At 34.7% G+C, this 22,505-nt stretch overlaps 2 protein-coding genes and 1 long non-coding RNA gene across 4 annotated transcripts; 1 reads left to right on the top strand and 2 right to left on the bottom strand.

Moving 5' to 3' along the window:
• The first annotated feature begins 1,862 nt into the window (after positions 1–1,862).
• LOC111454102 (BTB/POZ domain-containing protein NPY1) lies at positions 1,863–7,549 on the top strand. Of its 2 annotated transcripts, none has more exons than XM_023095410.1 (5): positions 1,863–2,209; positions 2,606–2,938; positions 4,484–4,553; positions 4,820–5,998; positions 6,832–7,549. In XM_023095410.1, exons 2-5 carry the CDS (start codon positions 2,877–2,879, stop codon positions 7,363–7,365), a joined length of 1,845 nt encoding a protein of 614 aa, XP_022951178.1. In that variant the 5' UTR covers positions 1,863–2,209; positions 2,606–2,876; the 3' UTR covers positions 7,366–7,549. The 2 variants fall into 2 exon arrangements, with proteins under 2 accessions (XP_022951178.1, XP_022951177.1); XM_023095409.1 differs by having other exon boundaries at positions 1,863–2,260.
• Positions 7,550–9,475: 1,926 nt separating this feature from the next.
• LOC111454104 (probable WRKY transcription factor 40) lies at positions 9,476–11,410 on the bottom strand. The gene is made up of 4 exons (XM_023095415.1): positions 11,216–11,410; positions 10,814–11,137; positions 10,430–10,546; positions 9,476–9,922 (listed from the first exon to the last, which is right to left on the bottom strand). Exons 1-4 carry the CDS (start codon positions 11,324–11,326, stop codon positions 9,542–9,544), a joined length of 933 nt encoding a protein of 310 aa, XP_022951183.1. The 5' UTR covers positions 11,327–11,410; the 3' UTR covers positions 9,476–9,541.
• Positions 11,411–14,048: 2,638 nt separating this feature from the next.
• Positions 14,049–19,362, bottom strand: LOC111454107. Its single transcript, XR_002712373.1, has 3 exons — positions 18,469–19,362; positions 16,063–16,119; positions 14,049–15,024 (listed from the first exon to the last, which is right to left on the bottom strand). It is a non-coding gene; the product is annotated as an uncharacterized LOC111454107 (long non-coding RNA).
• Between the last annotated feature and the right edge of the window lie 3,143 nt (positions 19,363–22,505).

The raw sequence follows: 22,505 nt of genomic DNA, 5'->3' as shown, positions 1-22,505 counted from the left end.
AATCAACTATTGACTTATTCGTACTCTTGCTCGTAAATATTGGTCGATTGAACCCTCCCTTGGGCCTTGAGGCCTAAGTGAGCTATCATATGACACATACGTGTGTCACAGCGTGTGCGAGTGTCTTGGGCGTCTTCCTTTGAAAAGTGTTTTTCAAGGACAGTACTACACGACATGGACGTGTTGGTATTGCAGTCTAGCTTATGTATTGGAGGTTGAATTATGCACTCACTATTTGGAATGTGTGTTGTAAATGGTATGACATGGACATGGGAGTGTCCAATGCTCGAGTGAACTCGAATGGATGGATGTTCATAATGTCCGATGAGATGATTGACACATGGGTTAGTTCCCAATGGATGTGTTCGAGCAAGCCAAGATGGTCGATGTGTCTCGAGACATGGGATGACATCACGATGCATGGATCGTGTTGGGAACCGAGATGACAATGAGATACGACGTTGTTGTGTCGTATGCATGAATGACATGTGTGACTGGACAAGTTTGGATTCTGCACAAGCTGCGTTCGGTTAGTGAAGGTAGACGAAGCCATAAAGCTGGGCGAAAAATGTGAATGAGACTCGAGTTTTTCCTTAAGACATGTCATGAACATGTCAAGATCACGACACGGCACGGTTAAAAAAAACACGATCGATAAAGTTGAGATAGAAAAATAGGAAAAATATATGTATAGATATAGGTAGATAGATGGATAGAGTTGGTCATCCACATAAATGAGGGGGCAGAGAGCAATTATGGGGCAGAGCTGTAAAGCCCTTTTACAGAATACGGGCAAAGCAAATGGGTGAATTTAATTTAATTATTATTTGATTAATTATAAACATATATATAATATTAATAAAAAAAAAAAATACCATTTTACAAGGGTGCAGTGCGAAAGGAAAAGCCCAAAAAATACAATATCTGCTTGCGGTGGATTGGGCAATTACAAATGGTATCCGAGCTAGACACCAGACAATGTGCTAGGTTTCTCGCTGTGTGCCAGTAAGGACGCTGGCCTCCAAAGAGGGTGAATTTGGTGGGGTCCCACATCGATTAGAGAAAGAAACGAGAGCCAGTAGGACGCTGGGAAAAGGACAATATCGGTTAGCGGTGGACTTGAGCAAACATGTCTACTATTTAGGAGATTTAAAAAAAAAAATATGTAAAATTTGAAAAACTACGAAAATGGCTGCGAGAGTGGTACAAAATCAAGACAAGCCCCGGATATTAGATACGATCTCAAACTAATAGAGGGGTCACAGTCGGCCCCGTAAATAATAGGAGAGACAACCAGAATGTTTATTTAGAAGCAATCACCCTTGAAAATCAAGTAAAAGGAAGAAGCCGAACAGTCATACATTATATATATATATCTTAGTCTAATTAATTTCATATACAAACAAATTTTTACCAATAATTTAATTGAATTAAGAAAATATACTTTATATCAAATTTTACTATAAAGTCTTATTAATTAAAAAATAAATAAATTTAACATGTAATTGTTTCACGTGAAAATTAATTAGGTCAAAATTCAGTGACCCATGGAAGAGGGTGCCACGTGGGACGCTATAATTGAGTCATCAGAAATAAAGCTGCTACACAGCGTTCGTAGCGTAATATTTCCCTAGCTGGCCGTACCAGAGCCACGTAAACTTTTAAAATTACCAAAAGGAGTGGGGTCCAGTAAAAAAAAAGTCGAGAGTTGGACGGTAAATAATCCCGAGAGGCGCGTGATGATACAACGCCAGCTGAACGACAAACAAGGGTAAACCGGAGAATAAATAAAATGCATAGGGGCAAAATCGTCTATGTAGCGGTGGCGTGCTTTAACGTCATAAGCCAAGCCAAGCCACGCTCTGAAGCACAGTGACTTATTTACAGATAACGCGCGAAGAACACTCTAAGACGAACACGATTTTTGATTCATTTATTTTCTCTGATCTTCGTTTAATTTTCGATTTTCGTTTTGAATCTGTATTCAAGTTCCAAATTCGAATTGGTTGTTTGTTTTCTCGGAGAATCGATGGCGGAAGGAGGGAATTGAAGAGGAGAGATTTCGGATAATTTGATACTACAGAGTCATTGAGATTTGCGCCATTTTTGAAGATCTTCAGCGGATCAGGATGAATTAAAAGCAAAGGCGGCTGCGATTTATGATAGCTTTCAGAGAGAAGAAGAAGAAGAAGAAGAAGAAGGAGAAGAGGTCTCTTTCTATTTCTTTATCTGCAATGCTGCTGCTACTCGCCTACTCCTAGTACTACTTCTACTTCTACTTCTTGTATGTTTTTAATTGTTTTTGTTACAGACGATTCAATTTCGAAACGAGCGACTTAATTCTATCGACTTTCCCATTCCCTTCCTCCTGACGCCATTTTTTCTGTGCAAGTTCATAGCAGAGGAACTTCCCTTTCTTCTAGTTACCTGTTTTCCCTCTTTTCCCTAAACGCGATTTTATTTTGTGAATAATCTTTCTGTTTTGCTCTTACCGAGCGTCAGCAATGTCATCATAATGCCTCGAAGTTAATGGACGGACACGATATTCGAGACCTTTGTCTAAAGCGAGCATTCCTCTGGGGCTGATGTTTATTATGGTTCTCAGGTTGTAACGTGCTAATGGCGAAGGAAATCTCTGAAAATCCGCCATTTCTAGTATAGGCTCGAGCCTTCTTTCAGTAAATTTGTTTTGGCCCAGTCATTGCTGGACTGGGTAAGTCCTATAACTTGTCTCGCAGTTGAAGAAGGAGAAGATTTATGGCGTGAACGAAGTTAGAGGAAAACAGAGGAGTTGTTTTTCTGTGTTTTTCTGCAGCGTTTCTTCTGCTTCTTCTTCTTCTTCTTCTTCTTCCTGTTATTATCATCTTCCATTGAAGATGAAGTTTATGAAGTTGGGATCCAAACCAGACGCTTTTCTAGCTGATGGAAAAACTACTCGGTAAGTACCTACTTCAATTCTTCGTTTCATTACTGCATCTTTAGTAGCAGCATTTTCACACTGCACTGTGAATCTCAAATTGTGACTGCCCGTTTACTTTTATTCTTTAATTGCGTCATGTCAAGCTCAAAGCCTGGAATGTTTTTTTGTTTTGATTTCGGTCCACTTTACTGTTCTTCCCTCTACTTCACCATCTTTCTGATTTTTTCCCCTACGGAATTCCAAGTCTTTCTAATTTATTAAATGGGTATTTTCTTATCTCTCAGTTCTGGTAATGGGTGCTTGTATTCAATATTATGTGACCTCCATTAAACAGTCCATAGATGATGAGACCCGCTATGCAGTTCTTGGTAAACTAATATATTCTTTTAGAGGAAAAAGAAATAACGGTGATAATAGTTTTAGATCACTAAGATTAAATTCTCTGCGGGGTTTAAATTGTATTTGATTGATTCGCTGCCATTATTTAGTTTTGCGAGTGAACATGGAGGCGATTATGATTCTTTTTCACGACATCAGGTGGTGGTCTACTCGTATGTTGTCGTCTTCTTGTTGAGTTCGTGGTCCATATAACCTTTTCAGTTTCTTCGGGTTCTCCATAGACCCTCTTTTTCTTTTTCGTCTTGGACCCTCTGGACCAATTGTGTCAGCCATTGATTTCTTTCTTTGATCTATTCATCTTATTTTTTAGTTGTGGGTTCAAATATTAGAAGTCGATTCAACAATAACCCATCAATATTTATCATAATAAAATTGATATTCAGTGATTTTGAACTTGCTATCATACTTGATTTATGATATATTCTTACGGCATGGTCTTGGCTAATTAGATTTCATGTAGAGTACCTTTTATCATACGGCATCCTGCATGTGCACTGTGCCTTGTTGATCAGTTATTTGTCAGGTGGCCAGGCAAAGATGGAGCTAGACTAATGGTTTGTCCGTTTGTTGTTGTTAGTATGTAATGATATGTGTATTCTTTTTCAACTGTTTGAAAGAAGTTTATGAAAAATTTGACAGTGTTACGTCTTTTAGTATTTTGGATAATTTGAGCGTTTAAACAGAGGTACCCAAATTTTCTTTTCAGTCCCATGTCACTTTCTTGTCATACGATTGTCTTGGCATCAACGAAAAAGGCTTACCAATGCATGGACTCTATTCCCTTGTGCAGGAAATTCTTGTTTTTTTTTTAATTCCCACGGAATGTCATATATTTTGGACTCTTTTGATCTACATCACGATTTACGATGCAAAAAATAGCAATTAGTCCCTTGAACGCTGTAGAATGACTAATTTAGTACCCATTCTGTAATTGGTTGATATGATAGGAGTAATTGTGCATTTGTTTTTGGAAAAGTTCTCATCTGTACATCGATTGTGTTGACCAAGTATTGCAGCTACCCATAGTTTTGCTGCCTGATCATCTTCATGTTGAAACAATTTTCTTCAGCTAATGCTAACCCCTTTGTTATCATCATTCATTCAAAATTGTATTTTGCGTCTCTGATTTGTTTTCATTGTTGTGTCATGATTTACTTTGGTTAGGTATGTTTCATCTGAATTGCCAACGGACGCTACCATTTTTGTGGGTGAAGTAAAGTTTCTTGTTCACAAGGTATGTTGTTCTTTGTATGCCAATGGATTTGTTAAAATGGATTATACCAAGGCCAATGTAACTTGAACGTACTAGTCAGTTTCTTGATTTATCTAGAAGTTCGAACGTTTTAGTAGGGTTCTAATGAACTCTAAACTGCAGTTAGTTAACGCTTCATGATGTCTTGTTATACTTTTAGGAGTCTTTGCAAGATTATCACTTCTTTATAATGCATTTCAATAGCCTAATCAAGTTACCTTAGAAGTTTGAGTTTCTTTTGTGTACAGTTTCCTCTGTTGTCCAAGAGCAATTGCTTGCAGAAACTAGTATCGAAAGCCAATGAGGAGAATTCCGAAGAAATTCATCTGATTGATTTTCCTGGTGGACCTAAGGCATTTGAAATCTGCGCTAAGTTTTGCTATGGAATGACTGTTACTCTCAATGCCTATAATGTAGTGGCTGCTCGTTGTGCGGCCGAATTCCTCGAAATGACAGAGGACATCGAAAGAGGAAATCTTGTATTCAAGATTGAGGTGTTCCTAAACTCTAGCATCTTCCGTAGTTGGAAGGACTCCATCATTGTGCTCCAAACAGCCAATTCTCTTCTTCCATGGTCTGAAGATCTGAAGATTGTAGGGAGATGTATCGACTCTATTGCCTCAAAAACTTCTGTGGACCCTGCAAATATCACATGGTCTTACACATACAACAGGAAATTATTAGAGGCCCATAAAATTGTAGAAGATGGAATGAAGTACCAAAAGAAAATCGACTGTGTACCGAACGATTGGTGGGTTGAAGATGTTTGTGAGCTAGAGATTGATCTGTATAGACGTGTTATGATCGCCGTGAAATCAAAGGGCAGAATGGATGGTTCTGTCATTGGGGAGGCACTGAAAACTTATGCTGTTAGATGGTTACCAGACACTGTAGATGCCTTGGCCTCTGATGCCCATATTAAGAGGAACAAATCTCTCATTGAAACAATCATTTGCTTATTGCCATCCGACAGAAACATAGGCTGCTCTTGCAGTTTCTTGCTCAAACTCATGAAAGTTGCCATTTTGGTTGGAGCCGATGATGCATTGAGAGAGGATTTGGTGAAGAGAATTAGCTTGAAGCTGCATGAAGCTTCAGTCAAAGATTTATTGATTCTTGCACAATCTCCTCAAGTAACAAAATATGATGTTGATTTGGTTCATAGGATTGTGAATCAGTATTTTGCTCATCAGAAGTTCAACCGAGATGCGGACGGTATCGAGAGGAGCGAGAAAGGGGCTGAAAATCTTTTACTGGGGCGTGGATCCTCATTGAATGTTGCTAAATTGATTGATGAGTATATTGCTGAAATTGCAGATGACCCAAATCTCTCGCTCGCTGGTTTCATTGACTTGTCACGGTCGATTCCTGAATTTGCAAGGCCAATACATGATAGATTATATAAAGCGGTCGACATTTATCTTAAGGTACGCAATATAGAGTTTTCATGACCATTTATTTTGTTGTATAAGTAGTTTAAATGACACCATTTTGAAGTCTATTTGCTTCGAAATCACGAAGATACAATAACCACCTTCGATTTCATTGAAGTATGATTACCAATCTTGACTGTCTTGCTGTTTCTCATCTGATCAGGTTCTTTAGTAAGCTTGGAAAGTTTGGCCACTGGTTAAACTTTCTTTGATGGTTAAGAACCTTGTCTTTTTTAACTTTAGGATTTTTGTGAGTTTGGATGTCGTCCACTGTATACAAGTTGAGACCGTTGATATTTGGTCTCGAATGCTTTAGATTAGTACGAAGAATTGGACATAAAAACAAAAAAGTGCTGTTGTTTGATATTGAATTAACTGTCATGTAATGAATGTTCTCACGAGTGAACTTCATTGTTGTGAGATCACACATTGGTTGGAGAGTACAATGAAACATTTCTTATAAGAGTATGGAAACCTCTCCTTAGTAGGCACGTTTTAAAATCTTGAGGGGAAGCTTAGAAGGAAAAGCCCAAAGAAGGCTTGAACTGTTACAAATGGTATTAGAGCCAGATATCGGGTAGTGTGCCAGCGAGGACGCACGACCGTCAAAGGGGGTGGATTGTGAGATCCTACGTTGGTTGGAGAGGGGAACAAAAACATTTCTTACAAGTGAGTGGAAATCTCTCCCCAGTAGATGTGTTTTAAAACCTTAGGAGAATCAGGAGGAAAAGTTCAATATCGGTTAGCGGTAGGCTTAAACTGTTATAGTTGTAGACAAAAAGAAATCACTATATTTGAACGTAGCGACATGCTTTGATTATTTCCAGGTACACCCAAGTTTGACAAAATCTGAGAAGAGAAAGATTTGTAGTCTGATCGACGTCAAGAAACTTACAACAGAGGCATCGATGCATGCAGCGCAGAATGATCGGCTCCCGCTTAGAGTTGTAGTTCAGGTGCTCTTCTTTGAACAGGTTAGAGCCTCAGCTGTGGTCGAAGCGCAACACAACTCCCGGGACTCTTCAAGTGTAATGACAAGCATAGACGAAGAATGCCCGAAGGAACTGGATAGCTTCAAGTCCCTAAAACACAATATGGGGCACATGAAGATAAGCGAGGACATTCAGAAAACTAAAAAGTTAGCTAAGAAGAACAGCAAGAACAGTAGAAGTGGTATGCAACTGTTGCCTTCAAGGTCAAGAAGAATATTCGATAAGCTATGGATCATAGGTAAAGGGCACGGTGAAAGTCGCAGTCCCGACACGTCGGGGAGCTCTCAGAGCCCAACTTCAGTGGTTCCTGGGCACATGATTAAGTCTTCTGGTTCATATTCAAGACAGAGGAGGCACTCGATCTCTTAGATTATGATATGGATAAACAACAAGCTGTAGCAGCCAAAATGTAGAAAGTGGTAGGTTGTTATATTGTAATGATATTCTCGAATCAATTTAGTTCCTCGAACAAAATGGAAAACTCCTTAAACATTTTACTCGCGCATCATATGAAAATCTATGTTCATCAATGATTTATCATATCATTGTGGAAGGTCGTGATTCTTAAAATAAGATTGTGAAAGAACAAAATTGAAACCAATGTAACCGAGTTTTTTGCGGACGGCTTTGACGCTCCTCAAAAGGATTCTCTCTTCATCCGATATGATCTCTCACCCTCGAAATCAAGATTTTGGTCCAACTACAAGAAAGAAGAATGGTTTTTTTGTATTTAGAATCAGATTTAGATATTCATAACAGTGGACAAATGGATAGGGATGGAAAACATAATACTCTCTTTATATTTGTTTATCCAACGGGAAGAAATATCTAGTTGCTCCCTTTTCGATACTTTCGATGGACTAATTGTCTAAAGTTTGGAGTTTCCCTTATCCCAACGGGTCTTGCAAGAAAATAGGATAGGATTTCATATTGAGCTCCAAATATACGCTATTGGGATAGGATGGCTCCTACTAGCTCTCCCCTCGTAAGAACTGCACGTGCGAGTTACCCCGCATGAGAGGTATGCAGAGAGAATCCTGACTTTTCTTTCTCTTGCCTTTTTCGACATAATTCGGGACTATCGGTTCTCTCTCTCTACCTCTTATTTTTGACTTCACAAGCTTTCTGAAATTACAAATTAATATGGTTAGGTGAGCAACCGGGCCTCCCATCATTTGAAGATTCCGCCGAGACTTTACTTGGTCTTTCGTATATTAGATATAGAATCTAACCATTTCGCAGGTTAGGACCGGTTCGCATCCCCCCGACTCAACATCAAAGTGGTGGAGTCTCCACTCTATGTTGAAAGCTCTGGACCAACTCGTTCACGTTCATCTAATTTACACTAAATCTCAGACTGCGACCTAATTTCTTCCCGAAATTCATTCAATTCATTAACCACCAAAGTCACCTAAATTTAATTATAAACTAATTTTGACATTTCCAAATGAAAGTAAATAATAAAATCAAACTTCGTTTATATGGACATCGACTTATCCCCACTTTATGGATAGGTTTCGAAATAAAAATTATATATTTTCTAATTTAAAAGAAAAATCTTAAATTTCCAAACTCCAACCAATTATTTTTTTTTTAAAATAATAAAACTTTTCTAAATAGACTAAATTTATAATTTAACAAATTAAATAATTAACAATAATTTTCTCTTTTTTTTAATATTTGCCACGTGGCCTCTAGTTGGATAGGGTTATTTTCCAACTAGAAAGTGGATTCTTGAAAAAGATGCAAACTTTTCTTAAAGCTCCATTTTAGTTGGAGCTTGCATTGACTTAGATGGTCGCCCACTATTCTAATAAGATTCCGTTCTACGATATGTTTCACATATATCCGTTGAATAAATTTTGGATATATCTACTTTCAACTTAGGAATCTAAACTTTTAGTTGCGTTCGTGTTTGTGTTCTAACTACGCGTGACACAAACGCAATACATTAAATGTAAAAATACGAAGATTGTAAAAGTACGAAAATTCAATATACAACTTGTTTGAAGTTTCATACATATTTGTTTCTTTTGTTTTGAGCTTGACATTAAATTGTTTGAATTATCAACAACTTTGTAGAAGAATTGTTGTGACTTTGTAAAAGAACTCGTCCGAGTAATCAAACTTAGGAAAAAGACTTGTGTTCTAGAAAAATTAGATATTTTAATAAACCCTAAAACCATTTCCGTGTATATCTTTCAAACAATTAATTAGGTTGTTTACTTTTGATTAGGATGTTAGAGGTTAGAAATGAATTTCATCAAATAGATTCAAACCCGATATAATAGAAAATGAAATACAAAATGGAATATAAACAAAAAAAAAAAAAGAAAAAAACAAAATTAAGACTACAAATCTAATAATCGAATTCTACCTAAAATAAGTCGATGAGAGTGCAAAGGGGATTGATTTCGCTCATAGATGATCGGAAGTTATTGCACTCTCAGAATTCAAGTTCGTGTTAAAGAGGGGAGAATTAATAAACCTATTCTTATTGAAACAAAATATATACTCCAAGAGAAAAGCTAGAAGAACAAATCAATCATCGCCAGACTTCTTTCTCGACCATGTTTCCAGTGATGGCGGTGACAAGGGCTTTAGTAAAATTGGGGTCTCGGGTTAATAGGGAAGCCATTTGTTGACATACCATTCGTTGGGTTGAAGTTGAAGGTCTTTCAAATTCTGGAATTGGAGATTTCAGAGTGTCGATCGATTGAGACTTGGTTAAATCGAAGGTTGTAATAGATGGTAGTGATGGAGACATGACCGACGATGAAGGTGATGAAACAGAGGAATCTAGCTTTGAACCCAAGTGAATTGGTCCAACCAATTGATACTCAATTCCCGAATTTGGTTTCTTGTGATTGTGTTCTCCCTCGTAGGTAGCCACTAAATAGGATGAGTCTTGAACACTTCTTTGCACCTATAATAAACATCATTGTAAAACGATTTGATTTTTATAAAGTTCAATAACATAAGAGGATGAGAATAGTACTAGCATAGCTTGGTAGATACAACACTCCTTTTCATTCTAGAAGTAATGAATTTTGCTAGAAATTTTGAATGTCTAATTTCTTCCGCTGAAAATTTTGAATATTTAACTCTTCAGAAGTAATGAACTATGCTGAAAATTTTGAATATCTACCTTCTTCGAAAGTAAGGAACTATGCTGAAAATTTTGAATATCTAACTTCTTCCGGAAGTAATGAATTATGCTGAAAATTATGAATATTTTACTTCTTCGAAAGTAATGGATTATGTTTAGGTTGATAATTTTGATACTTTAAGAGACAATAGATTATGATTTTTCTTATACAAAAGAAGTCTAAGATAGTATTGAATATGACATAGAACAAGTAGGATTGAAAATTAAACATAGAAGAAAAGATTGAAAGCTAGAAATAGACAGAAGAAACTTCGAGGAAATTACCTTCTTTTTCACCGGACAGCTTGGGGCAAAGGAGCATTTATAGTAAGCTCTAGGGGACGGATTGCCTTTAGTGACCTTTTGACCGTATTTCCTCCATTGATATCCATCCTTCACAGCCTACAATTATTGTAAACAATTTAGGAATACTGTTTTTCTCGAAGCTAAAATCAGGCGTGAATTGTGGCGTCAATTTCTTACGAATCAACCAAACTTTTACTGGACACTACAACTATAATCACGAGATTTTGATTCCAAATCTTCTGACAAAATCAAGGAACGAACTACTGATTCCGATTTCAGTTCCGCAACAAATCTAAAAGAATCGTAACAGAAAGCACGAACGCGGAAATTACTCGAATCGCAAAACGAAATATCTTCACGTACCAGGCTTGAATCAGAAATCGGCGTCTGAACCAAAACTCTCTTAATCTTCGGCCTACTGCTTTCTCTAGGTCTTTTATGACACGAATCATCGTCGCTACCGCAACAGCAATACTGATCAGTAAGAGCATCCGCGCCAGAAGAACCGCTCCGATTGAAGAAATTGCAATTATCGCACCCTGCCTTTCGCTTCCTCGATTTAATCATCAAATCGACCACCTGATTTCGCAGAACACTGTAGTTCTCAACGACGACGCCTAGCATCTGATTCAACTTCTGATTCTCCGAACTAATCCGGTTTAATTTCTCGACAATAACTCCCGGAGCCTGCAAGATGAATAACTGAAAATTAAGTTTGTTGTAGAACTCGGAAAAGTAAAACTAAGGTTTAAATCGTACACCGACCTCTTCTTTGGTTGGAGTAACTGAGATATTGGCCGGAGATCCGTCGTCGGTGTACGGCGGAGGATTGAAATTGAGGCCGAGAGAAGTATTAATGGCTGGTGAAGGTTCCATTGTAGAAGAAGGAATAATTTGAAATGTAGAGGAATTGGCAAACCAGGAAACAAGTTTCTTGAACTGAAAGAAAAACAGACCGCGAAACTCTATTTATAAGGAAATCAGATTTTGGAAATTCTGTGAAAAAGAATTACAAATACAAACCAAAATTTTTCTTTTTATTTAAATTATTTCAATTATGATCTCATCTATTCATACGTCACCAACTTCTTGTTTCAAAATAATAATAATAATAATAAAATAAATAATAATATAAATATATATATATACACACAGAACATTTATCTTAAAAATATCTCTAAAGTTTTAAAAATACTTCTAAATTTAATTTTTTTTATTAATTACTTCAAAAATAGTTTAAAACAGTAATATGAAAATTTAAAAGTAGCATTAATACATTTTCAAAAAAAAAAAGTTTAAATTTTTCCGTTCACTGGCATTTCATAGATTATCTCTGTTGAAGATTATTGAGAGTATTTAGACAGACATTTCATAGATTATCTCTGTTGAAGATTATTCAGGGTGAGTCCCACATTAAATTAAATTAGTGGAAGATCATGGGTTTATAAGTGAGGAATACTATCTCCATTGGTATGAGACAGAATCTTAAACCAAATAAATAATATCATACTATTGTTGAATAATAATTTTTAAATTAATCTATTAAAATGTATAATCTTAAAAATAAATGAAAATATTATGACATAAATTTATCAAAAAAAAACTGATGTCAAAACGATGACGTATTTGGCATTTATCAATTTAGAGCAAGAAGTTCTTGGTGATTACCATGACTTCGCTCAAACGGTCGGATAAGTTCGTTGTGAAATTAAATATGCAGCCAATAGAATCTTGACAACTGTCTCTCCTTGAAATAATATCAAAATCAAGTCGTACTTAAATTAAAAGAAAAAAATAAAGGAAAATAAAGAAATTGGAAAGGAAATTGGGAAATATATGAGGGGTAAAACTGTAATTTAATAATTCTTAAATTAAAAAAATATGATACGTTGTGTCGTTAAATTATTATGAAATCTATATAATATCGGGTAGTTGGTGGATAAATGGTCACTCCTCATATATTATATGTAAAATTCTCGAGAAAACTTGCGATTTGATAAGTTGATATTATTTCTGTTTGTGAGGCAGCGGGAAAACTTGTGATGGAGGTGAGTGGCAGCGACAACGAGGCATCCCGACTTAGTCATCATTCAAATTTTCCTAAACTTGAACTTCAAAAATAACAAAAATATATATATATTTTTTATTTGGTAATTAATTAATACGACCAAAAACTTAGTCATAGTTATTAGGATTATCCATATGGTACGTGTTCTCCACAAGTTTATCATTAAATATTATAATAAAGTAGTTCGAATAAACTTACGTGACACTAAAGAAAATTAACGTAGTCAAATATTAACAGACTAAAAAAAAAATTATTTAAAAAATGATATATTGTTATTTAATTTTTAAAAATTATTGAAATTAATTTTTAATTTTTTTTAATTATATGGAGTAAATTTAAATTTTGGTCTAATACTTTTCATACAGTACAATGACTTCAGCGCATGACCCAGAAAATAATGAAAATAAAGATTTTCAAACACAAATTATAGAAAAAATTTAAAATATTTATTATGTCAAAAATTAGAATTTTGACGTCAGAATGATGATTTCAATTGTATGTATAATAACTATCTTTATATATTTGGATAAAATCCATTCCTATATTTAAAACTTCAATTTTCTAAAAGAATATTTCAACCTTTTCAATAATTGCACTTTTATTTAAAAAAAAAAAAACAATTATTATATGAACTTTCAAAGAGAAGAATATCAAAGAATTTTATCTCCGATTCCATTTTTATAATTTGATAAAACTTTTAAAGAAATTATAAATTTGATTTCTATAATTTTTAGAAAATTAAAATTTAATCCGATAATTACGAAACTTAAAGACTAAATTAAAATTTTTTTTTTAAAATTATAAGGACTATGATTTTAAAAACTATATTTTATTCAAAATACGAGAATAAAATTAAACTTAATCGTTCAAAAATTATAGGGGGTAAAACGGTAATTAAACGTTGTTTTTTAAGAATATATATATTTCAAGTCTTGAAAGAAATTTCCTTGAAATTTCTGAGATGAAATAAATTTATTTAAATTTAAATTTTATGTTATTATCCACTTGTATAAATGCTATTGGCTTACGCGAAAAGATTGGGCTTGAATTTCTCAGAAATTTTCATAAAAACGCGTTGATTTAATCGACTTGACTAAAAGTCAAGTCTTACTGACCCGTCTTGAGAAAAAAATGCTTTTTTTTTAAAAAAAATAATTTTATTGCTTCTAAAAGATGGTTCCAAATGGATTAAAAGAAAAATTCAATATTTAAAAAAAATTATACGAAAATAAATCATTATCATCATATCATGTATAGAGAGAAATTACAAAATATTATGTTTTTTTAAAGTTATTTTATGAATATGATTGAAAATAACTTTTGGGAGATCGAACATTCAATCATCGACAAGTTGGGTGGAGTTACTTTCAAGTACGGAATAATTAGGGGAACTTAGTTAACCAACGAGACTTCCTTATCATAGTTAGTGGATGTCTCTATTGAGGCCGAGGAACCATATAGATTGAACACAGGATCCCTTAGACTGATCGTGAGGATTCGAGTCCAAGGATTTGAGAAACTTTCATTCGATTTCACCCAAGAGTTATTTCTCCCTGCTTTCATTCTATTGTTTAAAAATGCATACCATATTATGCTATTTATGGGCAGAGGATGTTGGGTTGTGCAGCAAAGAAATGTCATACAATAGAATTGGATCGAGTGCGTTGGGTGTGCGACATGAACCTTATTGAGCACGGGGTTGGGTGTACAATATGAACCTTATTGAGCACGGCATATAGCAGTGCTGCCTCTTATCCATGGGCTTACCCATGGATAGTGGGTGGTGCGGTAGTAGAGCATGCACAATGCAACCAGGTCAAGTGCCTTTTGTGTTCAACATGATCCTTGTGAGAGCGTCCAAACATGCAACGTGAGAACGTGAGATGGGGTCAGATGCCAATGGTATCACTAACACTTAGGCATGCTCAAAGATGGCGTCCAAACATGCACCATACAGAGAGGCCAATTAGTGACTTGAGCAACCTAAATAGAGTTCAGAACTCAATCCAATCCAACACAGCTCGACTTTTACAATTTACATCACTAGTATCAATTATAAAAGTCAAATATTCTCGACCTAAGTTCATAAACGTGTAAGAAAGAAGAACAATGAATAATTAAAAAAAAAAAAAAGACTAAGAAAAAGAAAAGAAAAAGACTTTAAAAGAGTGATATCAGCAAATGAAGCATAGCCTGACATCACCATCTAATTATTCCACGTTTTTAGGGACAAACCTAAAACAAAGACCAAGAAATTAATTGTCCTCAAATAAAACAAAACCCAACTCCAAGTTTTGTTTCACAACTTTCGGGCTACCCTCCCACCTTGTAGTCAACCCAAGACATCTTACCAGCTCATAGCAGCAAAAGTCGAATGAATCGGCCAAACAAAGAAGTCCTATTTCTTCTCTAAAGACAAGAAATCTAACCGTTTCAATAAAATCAACATCTTTTAAAGGAATTGCTCTACCTTAATCACATCCAGAACCCGCTTTACCTTCTTCACCTACCATAAAAACAAAAGTTCTTTCACGATAGACTCTCCCAGCTACCAAACATCTTTCTATCGATCAAGAGAGGTATAGATCCAAACCAACCCATGCAGTAAGTTAAACATAAATTTAAAAGTTCAAAACATTAGTCGTTTTTTAAGATAAATTTATAATATAACATAAATTAAAAGGGTCGTTTGCAATTCCTAAATAAATTTTGTGGATAGGATAGGATAGAATAGGATGTGACATACAAATTTCCATGTTTATTACGTGGAAATATGGAAACATATATAGGCTTATCCAAATGAAATGCTTTTGAATTCAACTCAAAACTCATATTAACACAAACAACTCAACTTTAATCAGTGATACCAACCAAACAAGTATTTATTTTTAATTTTAAGGAAGACCATAATAAAATATTATTCTAAAGCTTTCAAAAACTAAAATAAAAAAAAAAAATGCGATGGATAAACATTATTGTAGCAGTAGGAATATAATCTGAAATTTGCATTATTATATTTTAGTTAGTCAATTAGGAAGCAATGTTAGTGAAGTTTCCAAACAATGATAAAAAAATAATTCCTCCACCAGTTTCTGAACATGTTTCCAAGTTTCCGACTAAATTTATTCTCTCACAACCCAACTAAAAAATACTCCTATTTCGAGGACAATAGCTAAAGTCTCAAACTACTCTCATTTTCCAAGCCTTTCTATTTTTTTTTATTCTCCCATTCTATTCTTTACTCTTTATTTTAGAAATCTTTTTCTACACTAAAATGTGGTAGTTGGTGGGCGGGCATGTGACACCGAGAAGTACATATATTTACTGAGACCATAGTCGAATAATCAAATGAGAACAATCCTAAGAGTAAAATAACTTAAATAAGGGCTACTTGTACCAACAATTCCTTTTCGATGACTCAAGTAAGAACTCTGAAGTTAAACGTGCTAAATTCAATTACAATTAAGTAATTGAGCACATACAAATTTACTAAAAAAAGAGAAATAAGTACAAAATTACACACACTAACAATCAAATTACTTACAGCCACAAGACATTCTGGAGCCTGGAAAGCATATGGGCTCACACTCCTCTTTGGTACCTGAGAGGAATAAATAGAAGCCTTCATAGAAGAATTAGAATATTCTTAATAGAAGAATTAAAATACTCAAACGGTGAGATCCCATATTGGTTGGAGAGGAACGAAGGATTACTTAAAAAAGTGTAGAAACCTCTCATTCGTAAAGGTGTTTTAAAATCTTGAAAAGAAACCCAAAAAGAACCATATTGGCTAGCGATGAACTTAGTACTGTTACAAATAATATCAATTGAAGAGGCATAAAGGTGTGCAAACATCTCCCTAGTAGTAGAAGTAGAGGTGTCTTAAAAAACCTTGAGGAAAAATCCAAACATCGGTTAGCAAGGGACTTTGGCACATTTTGGCTATACATCTTTCCTCCTGCAAAAATATATCAAGTCTCCGTCCACACTCACTTCCATTCCGAATTGCCTTTAACTTGCCTCGACATTTCCAAGGTGAAAGGTTCCGTACAAAAGCCCACTAAATGGTAAATTAGACGAGCATTAGGCCTCAGAAAGAGGAGACTTTTGACTGAAAGGAAAGGGCAAAAGAACCTGCTGCTATTATATATAGTTATTCAATCATAAAATTATTTAGGGAAGATTGGAGGAATTGGAAGGGCCTTGAAGTACTCAAGAGGGTAGTGTGATAGAAGTGTCGTCATGCAGCTAGACTAGTGGTATATGCAAAAAGGAACAAAGATTGACATGGATTAATTCTATAAAATGGTAAACAATTTGCTGAAGATTCTTAAATACTGCTGAACTCGTCATGAATGTCAAAATATCCAAGTTTTTCAAGAATAACAAGAATGGAACCATGAACGCAAGGGAGGATTTTTTTTCTCCTTTTTAATAGGAAAAAAAAAGTTCAATTCCAGCAAGGTGAACAAAAACTAGTAAAGTTTCAAATGAAGCAAGCAATTTATAAAGATAATATCATATCCTTGCATGCATGATGCAAAATATTTGTTACCTTCCATCGTACAATCTTCAAACAAAAAATATCTACATCATAATGCCATTATTTCTGTAAGAAACAAATCAAATCACACCAAATAACAACGAAGACATGCAAGCATCCATCCCACAACAAAAGGAACCAACAAAAACATAAAAGAATTAGAAAAAACACACAAAATTTATTTGCCAACTCAACTAACTAGCAAGTAAAAAGCTTGGATTACCACTAGCAGCGTTAATCCTGACCATTCTTAAAAGTTCAAAATCAATATTTCTCTCTTCCACATGAAATTTAAACTTTGTAGGGTTCGGTAAAATTATTAATAAGATCTAGCTAGAAAAGGTCTAAAAGCACAATAGGATTTAAATTCTCATATAGAGGTATGTAGTAAATTACCTTTATTCAATATCCTAATTATAAAAATCATTGTAAAAGAGCTAAAGACTGATTGATGTTTAAAGAGTAAGAATGCATTAAATCATATCCCTTGTGTAATATTTTTTTCCCCAGTGTCCAACCAACAATTATTACTCAAATGAGAAAATTGAAATTATAGCACAAAAACGTCACCTCCATCTACACACAGTACACTTCGGAAAATAATGAAAATTCTTGAGCTTAAAGGTAAAAAATTGTATGAAACCTGTCACGCAAACAGCATACTCAATTGTATGAATAAACGCACCACTATTAGAAAAAGATAACAAGAACAATATTTAGACCAATTTGCTTCTCAATTTTAAAATTTTTAACCCTATAAATGTTAGTAAGATAATAACCTGCAACCAAATTGTAACAAAAGTGATTCAGCAAGTAAATTTCTGCAATTGCTAAGCCACGGAAAGGGGTAAATGATTACTACACGATGAATTCAGAAATTTGAGCTAGTAAATTAAAACGTTACGCAGCTTGATTTGCAAACTATTGTGTTGGGGCAATTAATTGCATTAAACCAATCTACTTTAGTGCTGCGTGCAGAGGTCTAAAACCACCCAAGCTGAAACGAATAGGATTTTCTACAAATATAAAATGAACCAAGACAGTATAAACAATAGGCTTGCTATATTTACAAAGCATGATATTACAAGCGGAAATTACGTTAGAAATTCTCTTTAACGCTTCTGAACCCTCCATTTGTACACTAATAACAACGACATTCTATTGCTAGGTAACATAGGGCCTGTCAAACAACCTCAACAAACTATTTGATATGAACCTCCCACCAATCGTACTCAGAGAAAATTTCAGGAAAAGAAAACAGACTCCGTAGTCAAGAATTCCATTCAAAGCATGCGCACAAAAATAAATTAGTGCATCAAATGACAAAGGCCATGAACACACATCAAAAACTAAGAGGAGAAACAAAAACTAATTGCGCGAGAGAGAAGAAGAAAGAGAAGGAGATACCGATAGGAAGAGGACCAGCCTATCTAGCTTGAGAGAGGTCCCGTTGTACGGTAAATTCATGACTGTGCCAACGATTCCGGTCAGTTAGCACCATTAAAAAGCCACGCTCTAGAGAACTGCAAATACGATTCATCAGATGAAAGTAACATATAATTCTGAGTCCGATAACATTGCGCTACAGAATATGAAGAATTTCGATCCATCGTTCGAATCTGACAGAGAGAGTAGTGAGCACGCAAAAGCCTTAGCATACACTTTATACCAAGTGCCTCTGGGTGCTCACTCTCTTCTGTCAAATTCCAAGACCAAGCCACAATGAATCGAAGATAAAAACACTATCAAGAACGATAAACAAATAATTTTCAGTGAAGAATCTTTCACATGTGTAACGAAGACAAAAAAAAAAAAAAAGACAGAGAAACCGCATAGAGAGACGAGATAAAGATCCAACAGCACGAAGAAGACGAAGGCGAGCCAGATCCAGAGTATCAAAAACAACAAAGCCGCTCAAAATTCAAATCAACAACACACCATTTCATGGAGGAACAGACATTTTCTGAAGGTACTGAAAATTATTTAGGGTTTTTGGATTGTGTATGAAATAAATAAGCGGTTAAAAGAAACAAAAAACAAAACTCGATTCTCTCTCCTCCATGCAGGACGTCGGTTACAGTGCCGACAACACGTAATCAAAAGCTTCTGAAAGACAAATCAAACAGTGCCGTGATGACGGTGACCGTCGCAACGCTCCACAAAGTAAATAATCCACAAGAACGACGAAGATCGATACGAACAGACGAACAAAAAGAAACAATATAGCAAACAGAAGAACAAAGAAAAAAAAAAAAAAAATTGATCGATCCAATCCGATCTCCACTCGCGGGTTTTCTTTATTGCGGAAGAAAGACACGATGGATCGATATCTTTCAGTACGCAACACAAAAAAAAATATATATATATTAAAAAATAAAAAAGGAAAAAAAGAAGGAGCAATCGTGTACTTTGCTCACACTGAAACTGTGTAATACATGACGGTGTTTTGCGTACGTGTCAGGTGATGATTGCGTGGAGATCATTTATCAAGGGCACGTGTAGGAGGAGTACGGAGGACTGCGCCTCGTAATAAATCCTGACCGTACATTTATAGTGAGGGTAAACTCCCACCGTAGGATCATTAGCACAAGGGTGGGACCACCAGAACGGGCATAATTGGAGTCGGTAAAATTACCATTTTAACTCTCTAAATATAATTTGTATTTATTTAATCTCTCAAAAAAAATAATTAAATAAACAAAAAAACTCTAAAATATATTTATAAAAAAAATTATTATTATGGTAATTATATGATTATGTAATGCATGATGTATGTATGGTATGGTACGTGGATATTAATATTAAAATGGACGATAAATGGGTCAACTTTACAGCATGAATATATTGGGCACCTGGGACCACTTTTTAATAAAATATAATTATTGCTATTTCACTAACTATGGAAAATACAATAAAGTTTTTAATACTATTTTAATATGCGCCAAACTTTATAATAACTGTTACATTGACATATTTGGTGACCACTACACCATAACCCCTATGCACCCCCTACGTTTAAAGCCTCTTGTTTGGCTGAAAGGGACTTTTATTTTATTTATTATTATTTTTTTTAAAATTAAGTTTTAAAATTTTAAAAATATAAAATTCGGGTTGTTTTACGACCCAGCTAACCCAAAACTAGAGTTAACAACACAACCTTAACCGGTCGCTAATTTTTTAAATTATTATGAAAATTAAAAATATTTAATTTGTATAGTCAGATAATTATTAAAAATATTTGATATTTATAGTCAATGTGCGTAATGGGTTTGACTCGTAAATGTTTAATATTTAATATTTATAAAATTTTAATTATTATAACAGTAATGTCTACCATTTTTTTCTGTATGTGAGGAGCTCAGTCCCAACAGAGTGTCTTCTACTTTTATGAACTATATCATAATCGTTTTCAACGAGTCCATGAAAAGTTATCCTTTTTTTTTTCCATCGGGTCTGGATAGAGACCAAAGGTTTTGAACGACCGATCTGGCAGAACAACTCAAAAGATACAGAAGTATCGTTAATTTCTTCATGCTCGTTCCAAGTTCGAAGTACCGCATATAATAATAGCAATTCAACCCAACCCAGTTTGAACGGGTTGATTTACGTTACGTCATGAACTTTATTCGAGTTGTTTAGATCATTAATCCAATCATCTTGAAATTTTGTGTTCGTTTATAATTTTTTCCCGTCCAACACAACTGAGTATACGTCAAATAATAATAATAATAAATTAGGATTTAATGGAAAAAAAAATAGGAGATTTTATGGGAAGGTGAGACCACGCTATAAAAGGTCCCTTTTTATTTATTTATTTATTTATTGGTATTAAATAAAAAAGGCTAATTTTTGTAGGGAAAAGCTCTAAGCTTAGGGTTTCAATGGCTGTGGACCACTCTCTATATCTCTTGTAGCCATCCATTGCTCTGTAATTGCAACCACCTTTCTTCAAATGAGCCATGGTTTAGAATCAACGTGTCGATTTGGTTTGGCCGACTTGCTTTAAATGGGATGAAAAATCTCCATTTAAGCCGAGCAGATTAGAGGAGGGAGCAAGCGGGATTTATCTTCATTAGCTGAACCTAGAAGAAAAAACGAGGATTATATTCTCGCCCTCAACCCCTCCGCCCCGTTAAATCCTCGTTCCGTTCACTTTGTATATAAACTATATTGTTATATTGAAATTTGAGTTTTTAGAAATTAGGTTCAAGACGCTGTATTATATTTTTGCTTATAAAATATTATTGAGTTTATAAGGTCTTTATGAATCTCGGTTTCAGTCTGCACGAATGAGGATTGAAATAGGAGACAAGGATGAAGGCGAGAACGGTATCCTCGTTCTTGCCTCACTCTATGCCCATCTCTAATTTAGAAGCTTTTACGGGTTTAGATCGCCTAATAATTTATTATTTTAAAAAGAATATAATAAGTATATATATAAGTTTGCATCATTTATAAATATTAAATGAACCATTATAAACGCCATAAAACTATTTCAAACGTACACTCTTTTCAATAAAAAAAAAAAAAAAAAAAAAGTACACGTTAGCTTATTTAATTAGCGTGTAATTATTAAACCAAACTCATCATAACTTGATCAAGCAAATGGTATCATATCAATATAAAAACGAGAGATCATAGAATCTAATTGCATTGCACAGTAGTTACGTGATAACATTAGGCACGTTAAAATGTCAATAATGAGAATGATATATTATATTTTATAAAACCTATAAATCTTTTTACATTTACAACAAAAAATGTCGATAATATACCATAAAATTTAGTGTGGACCACAAGTGAGACGTTGCCAACCAACTCCAAGTTGTTACGACAACGACGACTCCTAGTGCTTGATATGGTTCCTCTTGTGCTATTCTGGTTCCTAAACAATCACAACCACCTCATTCGAAAAAGAAAAATTATTGATGAAAATCTCGCATCAAATTAAATTATTATTTCGTCTACCGGTATAGATACATACATACATATACATACATATATATAGAGAGAGAGAGAGAGAGGAAAGAACATTTCACGAGGAGGTTTTAATTTGAGTGAAACAAAACAAAAACAAAACAAAGACAGTACGTTGAGCTCAGAATTCAGAGCAGCAGCAGCTGCAGAAACATAAACAGCTGAAGAAGGCCACAAGAGGACGATGGAAGTGGGGACTGATGCACAATAATAATGCCACAAACGGTAAAACAAACAAATTCAACCCCTTGAATTCAGTGAAGTACCCCACTTTCCAAAAACTGCAAATTCAAAGATTCACTACCTAGAGGACTTTTTCCGAGATCAAACCGGATCACCTCGCCTTCTTGTTATCCAAAATCGGGCGAGAGATGAATAGGATCTCAAATAACAAGAGATATGTAAAAAAACAGGTCCGTACGTCTATTCTTAATCCTAAATGGAATGTAAGGACGTAAGAATCCATA

The sequence above is a fragment of the Cucurbita moschata genome, unplaced genomic scaffold (genome assembly GCF_002738365.1).
Source record: "Cucurbita moschata cultivar Rifu unplaced genomic scaffold, Cmos_1.0 Cmo_Scf00016, whole genome shotgun sequence".
NCBI lineage: Eukaryota > Viridiplantae > Streptophyta > Magnoliopsida > Cucurbitales > Cucurbitaceae > Cucurbita > Cucurbita moschata.
Note: the sequence above shows the minus strand (reverse complement) of the source record. Positions and strands in the feature narration are given on the sequence as shown.

Bases quoted from the DNA above. Each gene is read 5' to 3' on its own strand.
- LOC111454102 (XM_023095410.1), top strand. From the start codon at position 2,877: ATGAAGTTTATGAAGTTGGGATCCAAACCAGACGCTTTTCTAGCTGAT. The intron at 2,939-4,483 runs GTAAGTACCTAC...TACTTTGGTTAG, and splicing joins GCTGATGGAAAAACTACTCG to GTATGTTTCATCTGAATTGC. The intron at 5,999-6,831 runs GTACGCAATATA...GATTATTTCCAG, and splicing joins CGGTCGACATTTATCTTAAG to GTACACCCAAGTTTGACAAA.
- LOC111454104 (XM_023095415.1), bottom strand. From the start codon at position 11,326: ATGGAACCTTCACCAGCCATTAATACTTCTCTCGGCCTCAATTTCAAT. The intron at 11,138-11,215 runs GTCGGTGTACGA...TTCATCTTGCAG, and splicing joins TTACTCCAACCAAAGAAGAG to GCTCCGGGAGTTATTGTCGA. The intron at 10,547-10,813 runs GTACGTGAAGAT...CAATAATTGTAG, and splicing joins CGATTTCTGATTCAAGCCTG to GCTGTGAAGGATGGATATCA.